The 17,585-nt window shown below is 30.0% G+C and overlaps 1 protein-coding gene across 2 annotated transcripts; it reads left to right on the top strand.

Moving 5' to 3' along the window:
- The first annotated feature begins 357 nt into the window (after nucleotides 1-357).
- LOC122566739 (pyruvate kinase-like) lies at nucleotides 358-17,531 on the top strand. Of its 2 annotated transcripts, XM_043724420.1 has the most exons (8): nucleotides 390-514; nucleotides 5,315-5,350; nucleotides 13,708-14,052; nucleotides 14,320-14,506; nucleotides 14,608-15,129; nucleotides 15,264-15,602; nucleotides 15,925-16,081; nucleotides 17,069-17,531. In XM_043724420.1, the coding sequence occupies exons 2-8, from the start codon at nucleotides 5,324-5,326 to the stop codon at nucleotides 17,079-17,081; spliced, it is 1,590 nt and encodes a 529-aa protein (XP_043580355.1). In that variant the 5' UTR covers nucleotides 390-514; nucleotides 5,315-5,323; the 3' UTR covers nucleotides 17,082-17,531. The 2 variants fall into 2 exon arrangements, with proteins under 2 accessions (XP_043580356.1, XP_043580355.1); XM_043724421.1 differs by lacking the exon at nucleotides 5,315-5,350 and having other exon boundaries at nucleotides 358-514.
- Nucleotides 17,532-17,585: the final 54 nt, after the last annotated feature.

The following is a 17,585-nucleotide window of genomic DNA, read 5'->3' as shown; positions in this document are numbered from 1 at the left end:
TATATTCTTTATTACAATATAGATTTTTCTTTACAAATACGTAAATTGAGTTGTATGTTGTTACTTGATGTGATTAAAATAAATTATTTGTAATTCCGCGATAATTTCATAAAATGCATATTAATGTATAGTATAACTGTATTAGTATAGTAGTAATTTATAATTTATATTATGTATACAATTTTAGTAAAAATATTATAAATGATTTAATTAATAAAAACATGTTGTATATACTTCTTTCTGTATTAATCTGGCTATTTTAAATAATGTTAATGAATCGATAAGAACTTTTATGAACAGCTTGAATGCACATGATCTTTTGCGTTGAGAATCAGTCTAGAGGTACAAGATGGGCGCACTAGGAAATAGCGACTAGCGACAGCGACCTTTCGTGTCCTTAAAACATCAGTTTCTTGTAAGCTGTGGGCGTGTTAGTTTGGTTTTTACAGACGTCTGATCTGGTCATTGGTTTCTGTCTCATTAAATTCGAGTTTGTTTCAACAGATTTGGCAAGGTAATAGTTAAAATAAATTATGTAATTTTATAAAGTAATGTATCATAAATTTTGCTGTCGTTTTGATGATTATAACCTTAAGAATTTGTATACTCTAAGTAACTTTTTCTATATCATTGTAACTATCGATAGAAGTTCCAATTTTTACTTATTCTTTTCATTTAATAGGGTTTTACTTAATTTTCATTGTATGTATGTATTATCACATGGATGTTATTCAGGAATACGTAATTTTATAATAAATATATAGCCAGAACAACGAATATCGTTTTGACCTTGAAACAATAAATGCTTTTAAATTGCTTTCGATATTCAATAAAAATTCAGTACCATGTTTGAAAGTAATCTTGAATCATTCTTATACTTTATAATATCCGTATAAAATCCTTTTCCAAAATTGTTTATTCTAGATACAATTAAAATTTCAGTTAATATATTTGAGATTAACTATTCTTTCTTTTGTTTAATCTATATTAGCATTTTATATAATTTTTTATATATTCATAAAAGTGTAATAATAGTGTATAGAGTTTTTTTGGAATTAACTTTATAATAACAAATAAAAATTGAAAATATACTTATACACAAATCACAAAGTGGGTGTCATAATGCTTTAATTTACATTTATGAATTTTTATATTTTTGATGATTAATATATCAGACATTTTAATTTGAATACATTTCTGATAAGTAATATATCAAATGGTTTTAGTTTGAACACATTTTTGAAGATTAATATATCAAACATTTGTTGTTTAGTTTGTGCAAATTCAGCATTCCTTCCATATGTACAATATGACTACAAAGATATTTAAACTATATTTAAATTTTATATTATGCATAAATACTTTGTTATTAAAGTGTATAAATTTTATATGGATAAATAATAATGACATAATAGATAGATAATAATGAAATTGAATATTAATCCACAATTTCTATAAAAAATATATTTTTGTTTAGATATACATATGTACTTTGATTCAATTTTGCATTTTTAAATTTTATGGTTACATAGGTAATATATAAGTCTTGTATGAATCTTAAATGAAGCATATGTTAAAAAATAATATGAAAATTAAATTTATATTTCAAATAAATATTCCTTAGCTTTTTCGTCGAAATAATTTTTAAATCATAGCAATTTCCGTATATATAAAAAAGATGTCGTCTTTTCTTTAATGTAACGTTATTACATCTGGAATATCATAAATTATAATACAAATATGAAATTAAGCTTATAAGAGATACGAAATTGGTTGTCGTGTAAAATAAAAATTCAAGTTATACATAAATGATAATATGAATATATATTATTGGAATAAAAACCTAAGGTCGTATCTTTGTTATAAAGTATACATATTTTGGTAGAAATTGACAAAGATTGTTATATTTTTAATGAATTTCATAATTTTTATACTCAAGGGGAACGAAATTTTACTTATAATATTGTTAGAAAATGTGAAGTGATTAGATTACTCATCCTATACAAAAAAGTTTACTTGGGGGAACAAATAATAAAAAATATATCAGTATGATATTTCAAATGTCACTTTGTAATGAAAAAGTTATATAATATAATAAAATTATATGCGTATGTGTGTGTGAAATTAATTCACTTTTTTTAATCGAACATTTTATCGACCTATGAATAAATTGTAATATATTAAATTCTAAAAAAAGAATATCGAACATATCATTTGCAAAATACACGTTTGTGGTCGAAATATCATATTATAAAATCATTGATATTCCGGTGATATTCGATAATCTTCTATAGGTAAAGATTATCATGGAGTATGTTTCGGGATTTCTTCCGTCTAAAAAGGGAAAAATAATGCATGTATGACTTGTAAATCACCGCGTTATAGCGAAGCTTTACGTCATGAAATACGATTCCATAATAAGTTTATATCGCCAATTGCTTCAGTTGTTGAACTGAAGATTAGTTGATGTAACTTTAATGACACGGTCTTTATGAAATTGTATCTGTGACACGATTTATAACACGCCACTATAGCGTGATGATTTTATCATCGCGCGTAATTAATTTTCTGTTTTGAAGTTAAATCTAATTTCATCGATAACTATTAATCAGATATGTCCTTATGTGTTTGCTGATAATTATTGGAGAAATTACTGATATTCAACAATTAATTATTTCAATGAATTTATAGATATATCATTTAAATACAGAAGTAAATACAATAGTTGACAATCTCTCTGTTAATATATTTTACGCAATTATTTTAATATTAAATATGAATTTTTGATATCTAAACTACGATGCTTTTTTTTTTTAATAAATTAGTGAAAACAGAAATTAAATGCGAAAAAGTATGCGTTTTCTTAATCTTTCGTATTTCTCAGAAATTTATTAGAAATTTACTGAATATAAATTTTTATTTTCTACGAAATAGTATAAATTTATATATTTATACATATATATATTATTGTACATTTTTGAGCATTTAAATAATAGTGATGTTAGAAATATTATTTCTAAATCTCTAATTGAAATATTTATTTATATTGCTATAAACTTATTTCACCTTTTAAGCATTTTATTAGTTTGAAGTTGGTATTATATCCGTCTTAAGCACAAAAGTAAAGATAAAGAAGATAAATGGATACGCTCCATCGTCAAAGTTTGGGCACCTGTACATACTTGTTTCTAATTACAGTAAAATACCAATAGTTAGTAGTTAGTGAAAACAAGGAATCTACGAAACAGTTATTAAAATCACGAAATAAGAAAGAAACGCTTTAAATATGCTAAACAATTTATAAATTGGACACTCGATATCAAGAAAAAAGCACTATAGATCGAATTCCCGTTCCTCGATATGATCGTGACCGAAATATGTATGTATGTAGGTCCTAGCGTACAGTACTTACAATAAAATATGGTACAAGTTACATTTTCATTTGGGAACACTTTTCCTTTGAACGAATTGAAGAAGATATTGTAAAAATCGATGGAGCGTATTAGAATGTAATATTGTTTGGATTACATCTAGTTTAAAACATAAAGAAACGAGATGGTTATTTTGACGAACAAGATGTGCAGTAACATGAAACTTTTCTTCTTAGTAGTATCACTAGAATTGAGTTAACGCTACGGTACAACAAGAAAAAAGGAGAAAAGTTAGTTCCAGTGTTATGCTATATTGCCAAAATTTGCTTTAGATGTGTTATATAGATATGTTCGATTAATTATAAAAAATACAATAGATAGGCATCACGAAGGTTCATTAAACAATTTCATTAATATAGAATGTCTCACTTTTAAATCGATTCCTGTGAATATCTTTAAAAGTGATGGAAAATGTTTCGGATAAAAATTGAGAAATTTTTAGAAACACATAATTTGATGCGAGTGTAATTTATATGTTGGCGGACATTTATAGGATATATGATGGTCAACTTATATAAAGTATGTTATTTTTCAAATCATTTCATCGTAGGTAATCTTCACAAAAGTTCATCAAGATCATCAGACAATTTTGAAATTGAATCGGCAATGTTTATCTTATCCTGTTAAGTTTCATTTATTGCTGCATTTATTGTTTCGTTCGAACAAAGTGAGGATTTTCTTTTGTTGAAAACTAGATTACGTTAACTTGAAAAATGTTTGTTTAATGAACGTATAATATTTCAGAGAAATATGACAGTAAAAGTGAAACAAAAAATATATACGTGCATATACACATATTTTGTTATCAAACATATTATGTTGTTTTTATTTCTTAAGTTCGTAATTGTTAAAGAATCGTATAATTCAGTTAATTAAAGACCCCAGATATTTCCAGACGATGGCGGCGAGTGCAGACGGATGATGTACATACATGTGTATTCCGTAAAAGCCAATATTTTTATTCGTTTGTTCGCGTTTTATTTTTATTAATTTGTATTGATTAACTCATTGTTAATTTATTGCTTGTTTAATTGTATATTAGTATCAATTCTTTTATTTGATATCGTAAATGAAGATATTGATAAGATATAAACGAATCATAGAAGAAAAACGTACATTTCTTAACTATGATCGATAATTATTAGGTTAATGATGCTTATGTATTATCTGAACATTGCGTGAATCGCACATTGCATCGTTTGATGTGTGTTTTCTGCATTTCATAGAATAGGCTGTGTAAAGCTTAATACTGAAAGTTATTACTTCAATATTTTAAGTACAATTTTGGCAACATTTGCTTAGAAGAACAACACATGCATTGTATATTTTATTTATTTGAATATAATTTAAATTTCCTGTATAATCTAATAGTAAATTAAATATACAAAGAGACAACTTAAAATTGTACGAAGAATCAGTTTTGTATACAATTTTCGTTCTACATACGTATAATGTGTTTCACGTAGCTAAGACAAGCTACCTAAATCTACGAGACATGGAAAAAGATATCGTAAGACAAATTCACAAACATTTTCTTTATCTTTACGACTTTCACTTTATTGAACTAATTTTTGATACCTTTTATATCGTTAATAAAACGAAAGAACGCAGTTGGTGTGGAAATTATAATTCGTTTGAATAAATGAATTAGAATGTCGTCATTTGAATTTTGCCGCAATTGCTGCATGCACTGGTACCGCCATCGTCTAAGACGTCCATTGGACGTTTTCGATTCCTCCATTTACTTCCGTTTGTTCCGAAACTTCCGTTGCTTAAGCGACAAGCAGTTTATACCTTGTACATCAACGAATGCGGTCAGACGTAGGCTCGCTGTCATCGAGCCAGTATTGCAACTAATTCCTGTGTCCTCTTTATTTGCGCAGCCTACCAAAATGGTCTGGGTTACCATCTACGATAAGGTATTATTGTGGACAACTGTTTTGCAATGGTTTTACTTTATGTGTTGTCACAGTATTTTTTTTTTTCTTTTTAACTTCGATTTTCTGTCGCACGTATATCATTATTTCGTTAGCTTAGGCCATTACACGAATTACGCTGAATGTTCGCGAATATGTGAAACTTTGTTTATATGAATGAAATCTTATGTGACTCACTCTTATGCTTCGCAGTCGCTACAAGCTCGCAATATTATTACGTGTTTAAGAGTAAATGTTTCGTGGAATTCTCTTATATGAACACGATTCACTGGACGAAAAATCACAGATGATGTTCTACGAACGAACTTGTTTTTCAATAGATTCATATAAATCGCAGTATCCGATACGATTAAAAATTGTTATCGAATTTGATCGTAGCTAAGTACATCGTTGTCAAGTGTAGCAAATTATAAATAATATATTTGCATTGTGTTCCCTTCTTTGCATGCGATCCTTTCGCTTTATTTCAACTTTTAAAATTTTAAAGTCACTATAGTATTTGGCACAATCTTTGTAATTAGAATTTCTAATTTACAAAAGTTAGTACGTACGTTAATCGGCAAAAATTTTCATATTTCAAAAGTTTAAGCTGCTTAGGAAGTTAAATTGTGAACGAATGCTATTGTAGATATCATTCATAGACAAAGAGTTATGCGTAATTCTTGTCGAATATCACGATCGTGAAAGATAATGTAACGTTAGCAAATATTTTTGTCTTCGAATTTATCTCAATGCAATGATTCGACGATATTTTCCTTTTTATATCTTCTGCGATGTCTTTCTTTTTATTTAATTTGCTTTCCTTGTTTTGTAATATCTTAATAATAATCGGAAGTAAATAATTATCGAATAAACGTGATAAGTATCTAGAGTTAACTTAGTTTTTGCATGACTTGTATCTGACCTGTGCTGTTTGTGTTTTTCGCAGTATGAATTTTAATGTTTGCATTTTTTTCACATAGAATATTTTCTAATGTGTTCGTTAGAAATTGACTTTGAACGTTCTTCATTTTTCTAAGCATGTTAATTTATGTTTCTATAAGCTATATTACAAAACTTTAGAAGCTCATTGAATTTTGTAACACAATTTCCAGTAATATGGGTAATATTGTTTTGTTATCATTAAATCAATAAATTCGAGATATGTAGAAAATTAAACATCTAAGCCTACTACTTATGTGTTTATTAATTTCTATGTTATATAACTTTCAATAACTTAATAGTATTCTTTTTTCAAATCAAAATACCCTCTTTATAACCTTTTGGTTTTCCTACAAATCATATTTTTGTGCTTGTCAGCAGAATACAGAAAACTACCCAAGTCTGATTTTAATTGTCTGAATAACAACAAATTTTTCTCAAAAAACGTTATCGGACTTTACGCTCATTGTTATTGAGTTAATCTGTTTCTGGTACTATATATACAAGATTTGTAACAGAATATATACATATACTGAATGTATATTACAAGTTTTAGCGAATATATTACCACATTTACTGCTATTGGCACATACGTTGCGTATTTAAAATTTACATAGTTGATAAGTAGCCTCTCAATAATAACTAATGACGCAGTTGTTAAATTTTTTAGTTCACGCATTTTAACGAAAATATGTAGAGAGGCAAACAAAATCGTAAGAAATGAAGCGAAAACAAATATTATTAGTTACACTAAAGATATCTCTGATAAAAGATATTTTAGTAATAGCGATTATGTTAAGTATTCTTTGCTGAATAATGCAATTGTTTCACTTTGCTTCTGTGTTTATCTGTATGGATGGAACTTTTTAAGCGAAATTTCACCCACTTTTCAATCAGTTAGAGAGCTAAAATTTGAAACACATAACGCTCATTTTCGATGATAACATAATAAACAATTTTCTTTAGCTCACTTTTCTGTTTCTTTTTCTTCGTTTGTAAACTAATGCTCGATTTATAGCTTTGTTGTACTCGTATTCATATCGGTATCGTCGCTTGAACGAAAATTGATGTAAAATCGATTTTTAACCCTATCTACAGTACCTATACATATCTATGGATAATTATTTACACAGAGGCACACCTCGATCTTGATGAGCTTGAAATACCTTGTCAAGGTCATCATTCTAAACAACTTTTCCCTATATACGTGTATATTCGCAAAGAACTTCAATTAATTATTTGTATGTAACCCACCCTAAACTCAACTCATTGGATTGATGCTAATCATCTTTAATATAAAAATAAAGAAGGATATATCAATGGGTTATATGTAAATTGGATTAGATTAATATTCGATCAGCGGCAGGCGACCGGTAACGCTGTCATGACTTAATTTTTATGTCATTGATTTCGTAAGTGTAATCGTAACTTCGATTACCACCATTTAGTATTATATATACAATATATTGACAAACATACTTTCATGTATAAGACGAAAACTAAGGTCGTCCATGGATTATCGCTAGGTTGGCTGTGGGATACATTTATACATATTTGAACGTTGATACTCAGGTTGAGTGCTGACTTTAATTATTACTAGTGTGTACGTGACGAACAGGCAGACAAGACGTACGGAACTTGTGAACAAAATTACCATAGTTGGTTATATCGTAGAACTTTTATTTCGTCGCCGGTATAATTTTGCTAATCGAATAACTGCATTTTTCGATATAATGGTGGAAATATTTCCCGGTTACATAATATCAATTACGATACGTAACGATAAATTTAGTAATTATAAATCGTAATATATGTATTTATTTCTCGCTAATTAGCCTCAATTTAAATAAAGATCTTAACAAATACATAATATTACAAGTGTGTACATTGTGATAAAATTGTTCTTGCCTGTGTATCTGAGAATTTAAGATCGAGTGATCGCGACGGTAACATGTACAAGGGAAAGTTGTTCGGAATGATGACAGCATGTCTCAAAGTAATTCAAATCGATAAGAATAAATGTCTCCAAGTAAATATTAATTATCACAGTATGTAATACAGATAAGTAAATAGTCGGTGTATAGCAGTAATATAATGTAAAGTTTGGAAAAAGACCATATTGGGAAAGTACTGTGTGATGATAGTCATTTATTATACTAAACTATAATACTTGAATAAATAATGCTTGAAGTTTACTGTGACTTTCATTTTTCTTGTGTACAACCTAATATTATGTCCACGAAAGACACGATTCTGTATATTCATGGTTCTAAAGACTCCATAGATGTAATTGAAAATTGAATACATATTCTATATTGTAATGTTTCAACGATAAAACTAGAAAAATTTCACGATCTTTCTTCATATGTATATAAAAAAAAATTATAAGATTTTGTGAAACAAATTTAAGTAACTATCGGTCCCCGAAGTTTTGACATTTCAATTGGAGACACTCTGTATATCATTTCGGTCAGCGATAAATTACACGTTTCGCGGTAAACACTTCGTTTTTGCCTACTGGGTTAGACTAAAACTGAGAACGTAAACATTAGTGGTGATCGCTGCGTCAAAATGATAGCGCTGCTTCAAAGTTTTCCTTTTTCAGTTAGTGCGAAGACGTCAAACTGCTCATACGAGAAGATATTTAATACTGCGTGTTTCAGTATCGAAATTTTGTGCAATTAAGAACAATGGGTCGTGGTAAAAAATTGAGTGACTGTGAAATAGCAACAATTCGTAATTTACGCGAAGAAAACTGTTCTATTTCTAAAATTGCGAAACAATTAAATCGTAGTCGGAAAGTTGTATACAATGTTTTAAGAAATGCAAAGGAGTATGGAAAGAACAAAAGCACAGGTCGTCCAAAATTAAAAGCCGATGGTCAACGATGTTCGACTTTAACAAGTGCATCAAATTCTACTGCTATTGTAAGAGAAATTGTAGCAGAAGTTGGTGTAAACGCTGATGTGCGTAATGTACAACGTATTAGAAAAGAATGTGAATACGTAAAACGTCAAAAATTGATCACCACCGTTAACGAGGCAACGTAAAGAAGCACGTTTACAATTTGCTAAGAGATATATGCTTTCGAGAGAGAAAAATGGCGAAGAGCTATTTTTAGTCAGAAAAAGTGATAGAACATAGATTTTAACTTGCCGACTAGAAGGCGGTAGAGGAGTAACGGTGTGGGCTGGCGTTGGGTACTACGGAAACACTGAGATTAAATTTACAAGTGGAAAGACGAGGAGTTCAAATTGTATTGCTTTAATAGACGAACAATTGAAGAAATATATTGTAATCATTGCGAGCACAAACTTTATTTTCCAATAGAATAATACAAGTATTCACAAAGCAAAGTCAAAAGAATACTTCAGACAGCAAATTATCCAAGTTGTAGAATGAAATTGTTCGATGGTGGTCGCACTAGGACTTGACTCAGATTGGCCACTTTAGAACCGCAGCTAAACCATAGAACGGTGGTTGGACTATGTTCGGGCAGAGCGACACGCCGACCACTTGCGACCACTCGCGGCTATTCGCTACTACTCGCAACCATGCAAGTACAAAACACGATAGAACAGAGACGAGTGATTCGCGTGTGTTCTGCGAATGGTCACGAGTGGCCGGCCGAGTGTCGTTCTGTCCGAACATAGTCCAACCACCGTTCTATGGTTTAGCTGCGGTTCTAAGTGGCCCGTCTAAGTCACAATCGTATATACTCGTGGTCTGAGTTGAGCCTCTATGAAAGATCAGTACGCGTCAAGGGAAGATAATTTCACGGCGTTGAGAAATTTAAAAAATACATCGAGCGAAACTGGGTATCAAGCCGGAAGTTTGTTAAAAAATGATTTAAATATTTGCCAATGTATGACGTTTAATTGCTTATAAAAGCAAACGTACGAAATAATATTTTTCTATACATATTAGGCATTTAGGCATTCGATTTTTCGTTATTTTTCAATACGTATTGTAAAATAAAATTTTCTTGTAATAAACGTATTCAAACATATCGAAATAATACGCTATTCTTATTAAACGGTATAAAAGTGAAAAAGTAATATTGTTTCGAAAGTTAAAAATATTTATATTTATATAGCGCGCTATCTTTTTGTCGCGAAGGATTATATGCATGACGTGACAAACTAACAGATGCATGTCAAGAAAACTTTACTCTTCTTTAAGAGCGTACATTTTTAAAACGTTTATCTTGTAACCATGTTATTCTCAGTACCTAGTAACAACGTAGATACATGACCTTTGAATGAAACTGTTTACTAGATCAGAATTCGCATTTTTTATTTCGATTAATTTCAGCATCTATACTAATTAGCGTGCAATAAATATCAATGACAAATTATTAATTTGAACTAAAGGGTTTAAAAAACTATTTTCTATTATTGGCGTATGTGCAATTTCAGTAAGTGTTCGTAAATATTCATATTTGATTGAAAAATACAATACAGTTAGAAACATGATGAAATTAACTTACTGAGCTTACAACAGAATGTAATTTCCTAATAAATTGTAAGCAGTCTTGTCCTTAACACGGTCTGTATCATATGAAGGACTATGAAGGTCAAGATAATTAGCAGAAAGTTTTTCCTCGATTGAGATAATTGTAAAAGGAAGTCTGATGCTCGATGAAATTGATATTTTTCTCCAATTAAACATCCTAAGGCAATATTTTAGCATAAATACACTTTAACACGATCTATTTAAACTTGAAGGCCACCCGAATGCTTATTTTTCCTTGTGCACTTCGTAGATACTAACAAAATAAATTAGCGTTTTTTTATCACTAGTATTAGCTGCTTACCAATTAACAAAGACTAATTAATAACATTTCTATTTATTTGTTTAACGTGAAATTATTTTATAACTAAAGCAACAAATAATTTGAAATAATCACAAGATGAATCATTATTACCGTTGTATACGTACCTATTAGTTTTAGATAACCAATTCCTATGATTTTTGTATTATACGTGTATTAGCTTTAATTTGGATTTGTCACGTCGGTTCGAGATTATTTCGCGTTCCGCACGTGAGGTGAGAGATTGGTACTTCAATTACGATAGTTAAAGATACAGTTATACATATATAATTAAGAGTAAAGATACAGAATGTCGTAACAGAACAGAACAGAATGTCGAGTGCTGACTTGGGAGGGTTTTTTATATCAGGTGTTTAGTTCCTGTGGGGGGGTTATCGCTGGATGCCGGTCGCATAGGTATGCTGCTACTGCTTAGTTACTATTTCGATGGCTATGGTATGCAAAAATATGATTATCTTAGCGCTGTATTCCTGTGACAGATTCATTGCATTCTTTGAGCGATTTCTCTCGAAGAATAAAAGCATCATAAATTTGTAAAATAAATTTCCTTAGTAAATACATGTTTTTTAACGAATGAGTTTAATTTAAAGTAATATATGCTAAGCATGGGTTAGGTTGTGATCATCGACATCCATCTTACCGACAATGATGAACGTTTGCCTGTCGAGTTATCTATAACTCTAAACGGCAAGCGTCAGGTAGAAGTGTTCAAAAAAGTATCAGAACGTAGTATGCTCTTCACAACTGACGAGAATATACACATTTTGATGGAAACAAAATGTTTAGAAATATTTGTTACTTTCGGTAATTGACAAATTTTAGAATCTTCTAATTTATTTTATAACTTGTATCTAGTATATGGTTAAAAATTCTTTGTATCATATTCATTTTTTATTCCCTTAAAGCAAATTAATTATGATTTATATTATAATATATTTTAAGTTAATTTTAAGCTGAATAATTATTCAAATGTATGCAAGCTTAGTTCATCTACGTACGATATACGGTTTATACCGGTTTTATAATATATGCCCTATTTAATGTTTCGCACGCAATTGTTTCCCAAGCTATAGGTCGTTTTAAAAAATGTTCCAAATAAAACTTACCCTGTTTGGAGGAAGGGAGAGGATCTTATCATGGACACAAATCTAGATGGATACACTTCCATAATTTCAAGGTGACCTTTGTTTTTTTTATGCAGAGCTGTATGTTTTTACTTAGGTGGGCGAGTATAGCCTGTTTCGTGACGAATTCATCGACCCATAACGTGTTGGTATTTTAAAGTCATCCTAAATCATTGATTGTCATTTAAAATTTACTATTTTCCTATCTCCTGTATTCAAAAGAATAATTTTGGACGTCGATACAATTATTTACTCTATCCTCAAATGATAGCTCGGCTCTTCTCAAAACGATAGAACTAGTTCCTCTAGCTTCCTCGTATTCTCTTAAAATCACAAGCGGATCGACAATTCCATTAGGCGTATAATACACTATAGTAAAGCAGATGGTTACTGAAAGGAAGCACGCGTAATACTATTTGCAATAACACTGATTTCTTCGAAGCAACTGTAACAGAAACTGAGATCTGCCTAGCAGCAGATTATAGATAAGAATAAGGAGGAAAAAATAAAAATAATGATAAATCGAATCATTAGTTTGATTTCGATTCATGTTTACATCCTAATGGACGCACTACTCCGGTAAATCAAATCTTGGGGACGTCCAACGAAGGTAAATTTTGAATGGCAATAAATAATGTTGAATAATTTTGGAACACCAACGTTATAGGCCGATAAATTTGCTACGAAACGGGATATACGCCTACCTAAATAAAAACATATAGTTTCGCACAAAAAAGCAAAGGTCACCTTGAGATTAGGGAAGTGCGTGCACCTAGAGGAGATTTGTGACCACCGTAAGATCCTCTTCTCTCCTTTTCCCCCGAAACAGAGTAAGTTTTATTTGAAACTTCAAATGGAACATCCTGTATGTATATATATGTACATAAGTAGTTACGATACTTTAATCTCATGTCATACCTCAATAGAACGGAGGCTTGTAGTTATAATCCTAAACCTAAATTTTATAAAGTATGTCTATTGTTTGCTTTGCCATTTTAAACGGATCTTTAACGGATCTTAAACGGAAATAATAATTTCGTTTGCACAGTTTTATGTAAACACCACTTTACCACTATTTACATTCATCGATATTATAATAATAAGATGCAGTAGTTTATAGACTCCTGTGTGAGGGTTACAAGACATTCCCTTTACGTCTTAACCACGCTTTAAAAACACAATTCCATATGAAAGAATTACGCCTTACGAGCACCTTTGCAGCTTGTATAATATTATAATAGTATCGCATTTACTTGCACATATTACATTTTATTTGCTAATTAGGAAACAAGTATGCAGTGCTTTTTAGACAATTTTTTGCGTAGTAACTACTTTTATAGTTAAATGTTGCGCAGAGTCTAGCGATGCTTTAAACTATTAAATGTTTGAATTGTTTTTAATATTCTTGTAATATTTCCCATAAAAACAGAATTAAATTTAATCGTTATGTATCTTCACAGATGGCTGGAAAGCCGAACACGCAAGTTTTGTATGCTCAAAGCCATTTAGATCATATGTGTGCCTTGGACATCGACAGCCATGCATCGTTCGTCCGTCTTTCGGGAATTATTTGCACGATCGGACCGGCTTCAAGATCCGTCGAAACTCTCGAAAAGATGATTGAAACGGGCATGAATATCGCTCGATTAAATTTTTCTCATGGCTCTCATGAATACCACGCTGAGACTATTAGCAACGTACGAAAAGCACAGAAGAACTTATCCGGTCGATCAGGCATTAACGTTCCTGTAGCGATTGCTCTCGATACAAAAGGTCCTGAAATCCGTACTGGACTTTTGGAAGGCGTACGTAACTCATTTATTTATTCGTATATTTGATCATAATACAGTAATTCAAAGTATTTCAACATCTTTCAGAGCACTACCACACAATCACACATAAATTATGAAAATAAAAAGTTTAAATATTCAAAAACATTCTGACTATTTACAATATCCTCGTCGAGAAATTTTTTAATGAAAATATGTAGTGTGATAGGATTTTTCACGCATCCTATATCGTGTAAGACATAAAATTAACATATAATAAATAATTGTTTATTACTTTCTCAGGGTGGATCTGCTGAAGTCGAATTACTTAAGGACCAAACGTTTAAGTTATCTACCGATAAGGCATACATGGAGAAAGGCAATGCAAATCTTGTTTACGTAGATTACGAGAATATTTCTAAAGTATTAAAAGTTGGAAGTCGCGTTTACGTTGACGATGGTTTGATTTCCCTCATAGTTACTGCAGTCAGTACGTGTCGTTTCTCTACCTATATTCTTCTTTCCTCTTCTGTGTTTAAAAAATATACAAAAAATTAGTGGATTTTAATTAAAGTGTATTGAATATTTTAGATCCTGATGTGATTGTAACTACTGTTGAAAATGGTGGAATGTTAGGTTCTCGCAAAGGTGTCAATCTACCTGGATCACCAGTAGATTTGCCAGCTGTTTCTGAAAAAGATAAATCTGATTTGCAATTTGGTGTTGAACAAGACGTTGATATGATCTTTGCGTCATTTATAAGAGATGCTAAAGCTTTAGCGGAAATTCGCGCAATTCTTGGTGAAAAGGGAAAGAATATTAAAATAATATCGAAAATTGAAAATCAGCAAGGAATGACAAATCTTGATGAAATTATCGACGCTTCTGATGGTATTATGGTAGCGCGTGGTGATCTTGGTATTGAAATACCACCAGAAAAAGTATTCTTAGCGCAGAAATGTATGATCAGTAGATGTAATAAAGTTGGGAAACCAGTAATTTGTGCTACTCAAATGCTTGAGTCTATGGTGAAGAAACCGCGTGCAACTAGAGCTGAAACATCGGATGTAGCTAATGCTATACTTGATGGTGCAGATTGTGTCATGTTATCAGGTATAAATTATTTAATTGCTATATTATTAATTCATAATAAGCGATTATCATCTATATATAATTTCTTAATTAATCTGTTAAATTTTTATATATTAGTATTTACATAAATATGTAATTATCTATTGTTTCAACAGGTGAAACTGCCAAAGGAGATTACCCATTGGAGTGTGTGCGCACAATGGCTAACATCTGTAAAGAAGCAGAGGCTGTAATTTGGCAGACACAAATTTTCCAAGATCTTTCTCACAAAGCATTACCACCAATTGATGCTACTCATGCTATCGGAATCGCTGCTGTAGAAGTATCCGTAAAATGTGCAGCTAGTGCTATTATAGTAATCACAACTACCGGCCGTTCAGCGCACATAGTTGCAAAATACAGACCACGTTGTCCAATTATAGCAGTAACTAGATTCCATCAAGTTGCACGACAAGCACATCTTTATCGTGGCATTTTGCCCCTTTATTATGAAGGTACTAACCAGAAAATAGTATATTACAGGCTTTGAGATTGAATTAAGATTGCTAACTAGATATATTTTGCATAAATAAATTGTCAGGAAGAGGAATTAATGAAGAAGTGATGAATATATTGAATTCCTATGGTTAACATTATTATCAAACTTGAATTTTTTTATTCAAAAGAAATGTACTAAATAATCCAACTAAATGACGTTTACTAAGTAATGTAGAATAAAACTTTTCTAGTAAGAGTATAAATATAATTTAAATATGAAAACTTTGTATATAATTATGTTATAATAATTATTTCACTTTTTTTGTTTCTTATGTACAGAAGCGCCATTAGCTGACTGGGTGAAAGACGTTGATGTACGCGTCCAGTGTGGTTTGAAATTCGGCAAAGGCCGTGGTTTCATTAAATCTGGAGATTCAGTTGTAATAGTTACTGGATTGAAGCAAGGCCCAGGATTTACGAATACACTTCGTATTGTGTACGTAGATATAGAAGTTCCCCGAGATGATGATGCATGTACTATACGTAGTGATACAGATAGTTATGAATCTATTATGTAATTTCTGCATTTATTGTATGCAGTCCATTGATATCAATTGCTAATTTATTTCGCTTGCACTTTTCAAAAATACAAATTTATTACATTATATGTGCTCATTTTAACAAAGTTTGTTAAACAGAAGAAAATAGTTGGTCTAATTAACATTTATGTATTTGGCTTTGTTAATAACGTTTTGTGCATTAATATAATGTTGTGTATTAATAATATATTTCAATATTTTCACGAAAGTGAAGAATATTTTTCAGAAAACATGCAGTGAATTTTCAGTTTGTATAAAAATATATCGTTCTGCTTAATGAAATAGAAAATATTTAAAAAATAATATTATCTACTTTTAAATTATAAATTGCATTAAACAGATTTGTTTCAGTTTGTATTAATGTTTTCTATTTTATTATTGTAATTTAAATTTATGAAAATTTTTCATCAGAAAGAAATTATTATCTGTTCTAACTATCAATAAAGTAAAACTTGAAAAAATCGGATCAAATTGATATATGTTTGGGTGTATTTTATTTTAGTGAGGGCTAATATATCAAAACATATCTTATATTTGTCCTAGTAACGATCGTATTCTTTTTAGTTCTTAGCAGTTCCCAACGAAAATTTTGAATCATCAATAGGTATTTTATTAAAAAAGTGTGATTTAATTCCCATTAATTTTTTATACTAATAATTTTATTGAACATATAGATTCACAAATAATAATTAAAAAATTGTTTGAAATATACTATAGCAAACTGTACATACTGAAAAGTACTAGAATGTAAATGTTGTTTTTGTCTTGCCTTTTGTGTCCTTAACTGTTGCATTTTTACTTTTAACGAATTAACTTTCATATTTTTTATTTTTTACTCTTAAAAACTCATGATATAATTTTAATATTTATTTTCCTTTTTTTAGGACGGTTGAATAAATGTACACTGGCTGTATTGTAAAGAGCAGGAGATACTAAATAGCTTTAGATTTTGGAAATTTAATATGTAACTTACATTGTATGATGATGTATGATAAACTTAGTAAAATCATTGAAAGGATAACAATCTAAAGATGCCAGTAGCTGCAGTATTAATATCATTACAATGTACCTCCATAAATACAGCAAACCAAAATGTATATATATACATATGTATTTACATGTGTATACATGTATGTATATCAGGTTTTACATATATATATATATATATATATATATATATGTATGTAAATGTACATATACATATACACAATCCCGTTGTTCAATAATAAAGTACAATAATTAATTGAAATAGTAAATTATTGAAACTTGAGTTATTGTTCGCCAAGTGAAACGCTATGCTTGATTCTTTATCTTCTGTAGGAAACATAAATAAAGAAATTTATTTTACTTTCATGCATTTTTTTATTATCGTTTCCAAATTACTCATAAACATAGCAAACT

This window comes from Bombus pyrosoma, linkage group LG4 (genome assembly GCF_014825855.1).
Source record: "Bombus pyrosoma isolate SC7728 linkage group LG4, ASM1482585v1, whole genome shotgun sequence".
NCBI classification, from domain to species: Eukaryota; Metazoa; Arthropoda; class Insecta; order Hymenoptera; family Apidae; genus Bombus; species Bombus pyrosoma.
The sequence above is the reverse complement of the archived record's forward strand: the minus strand, read 5'-3'. Positions and strand labels throughout refer to the sequence as shown.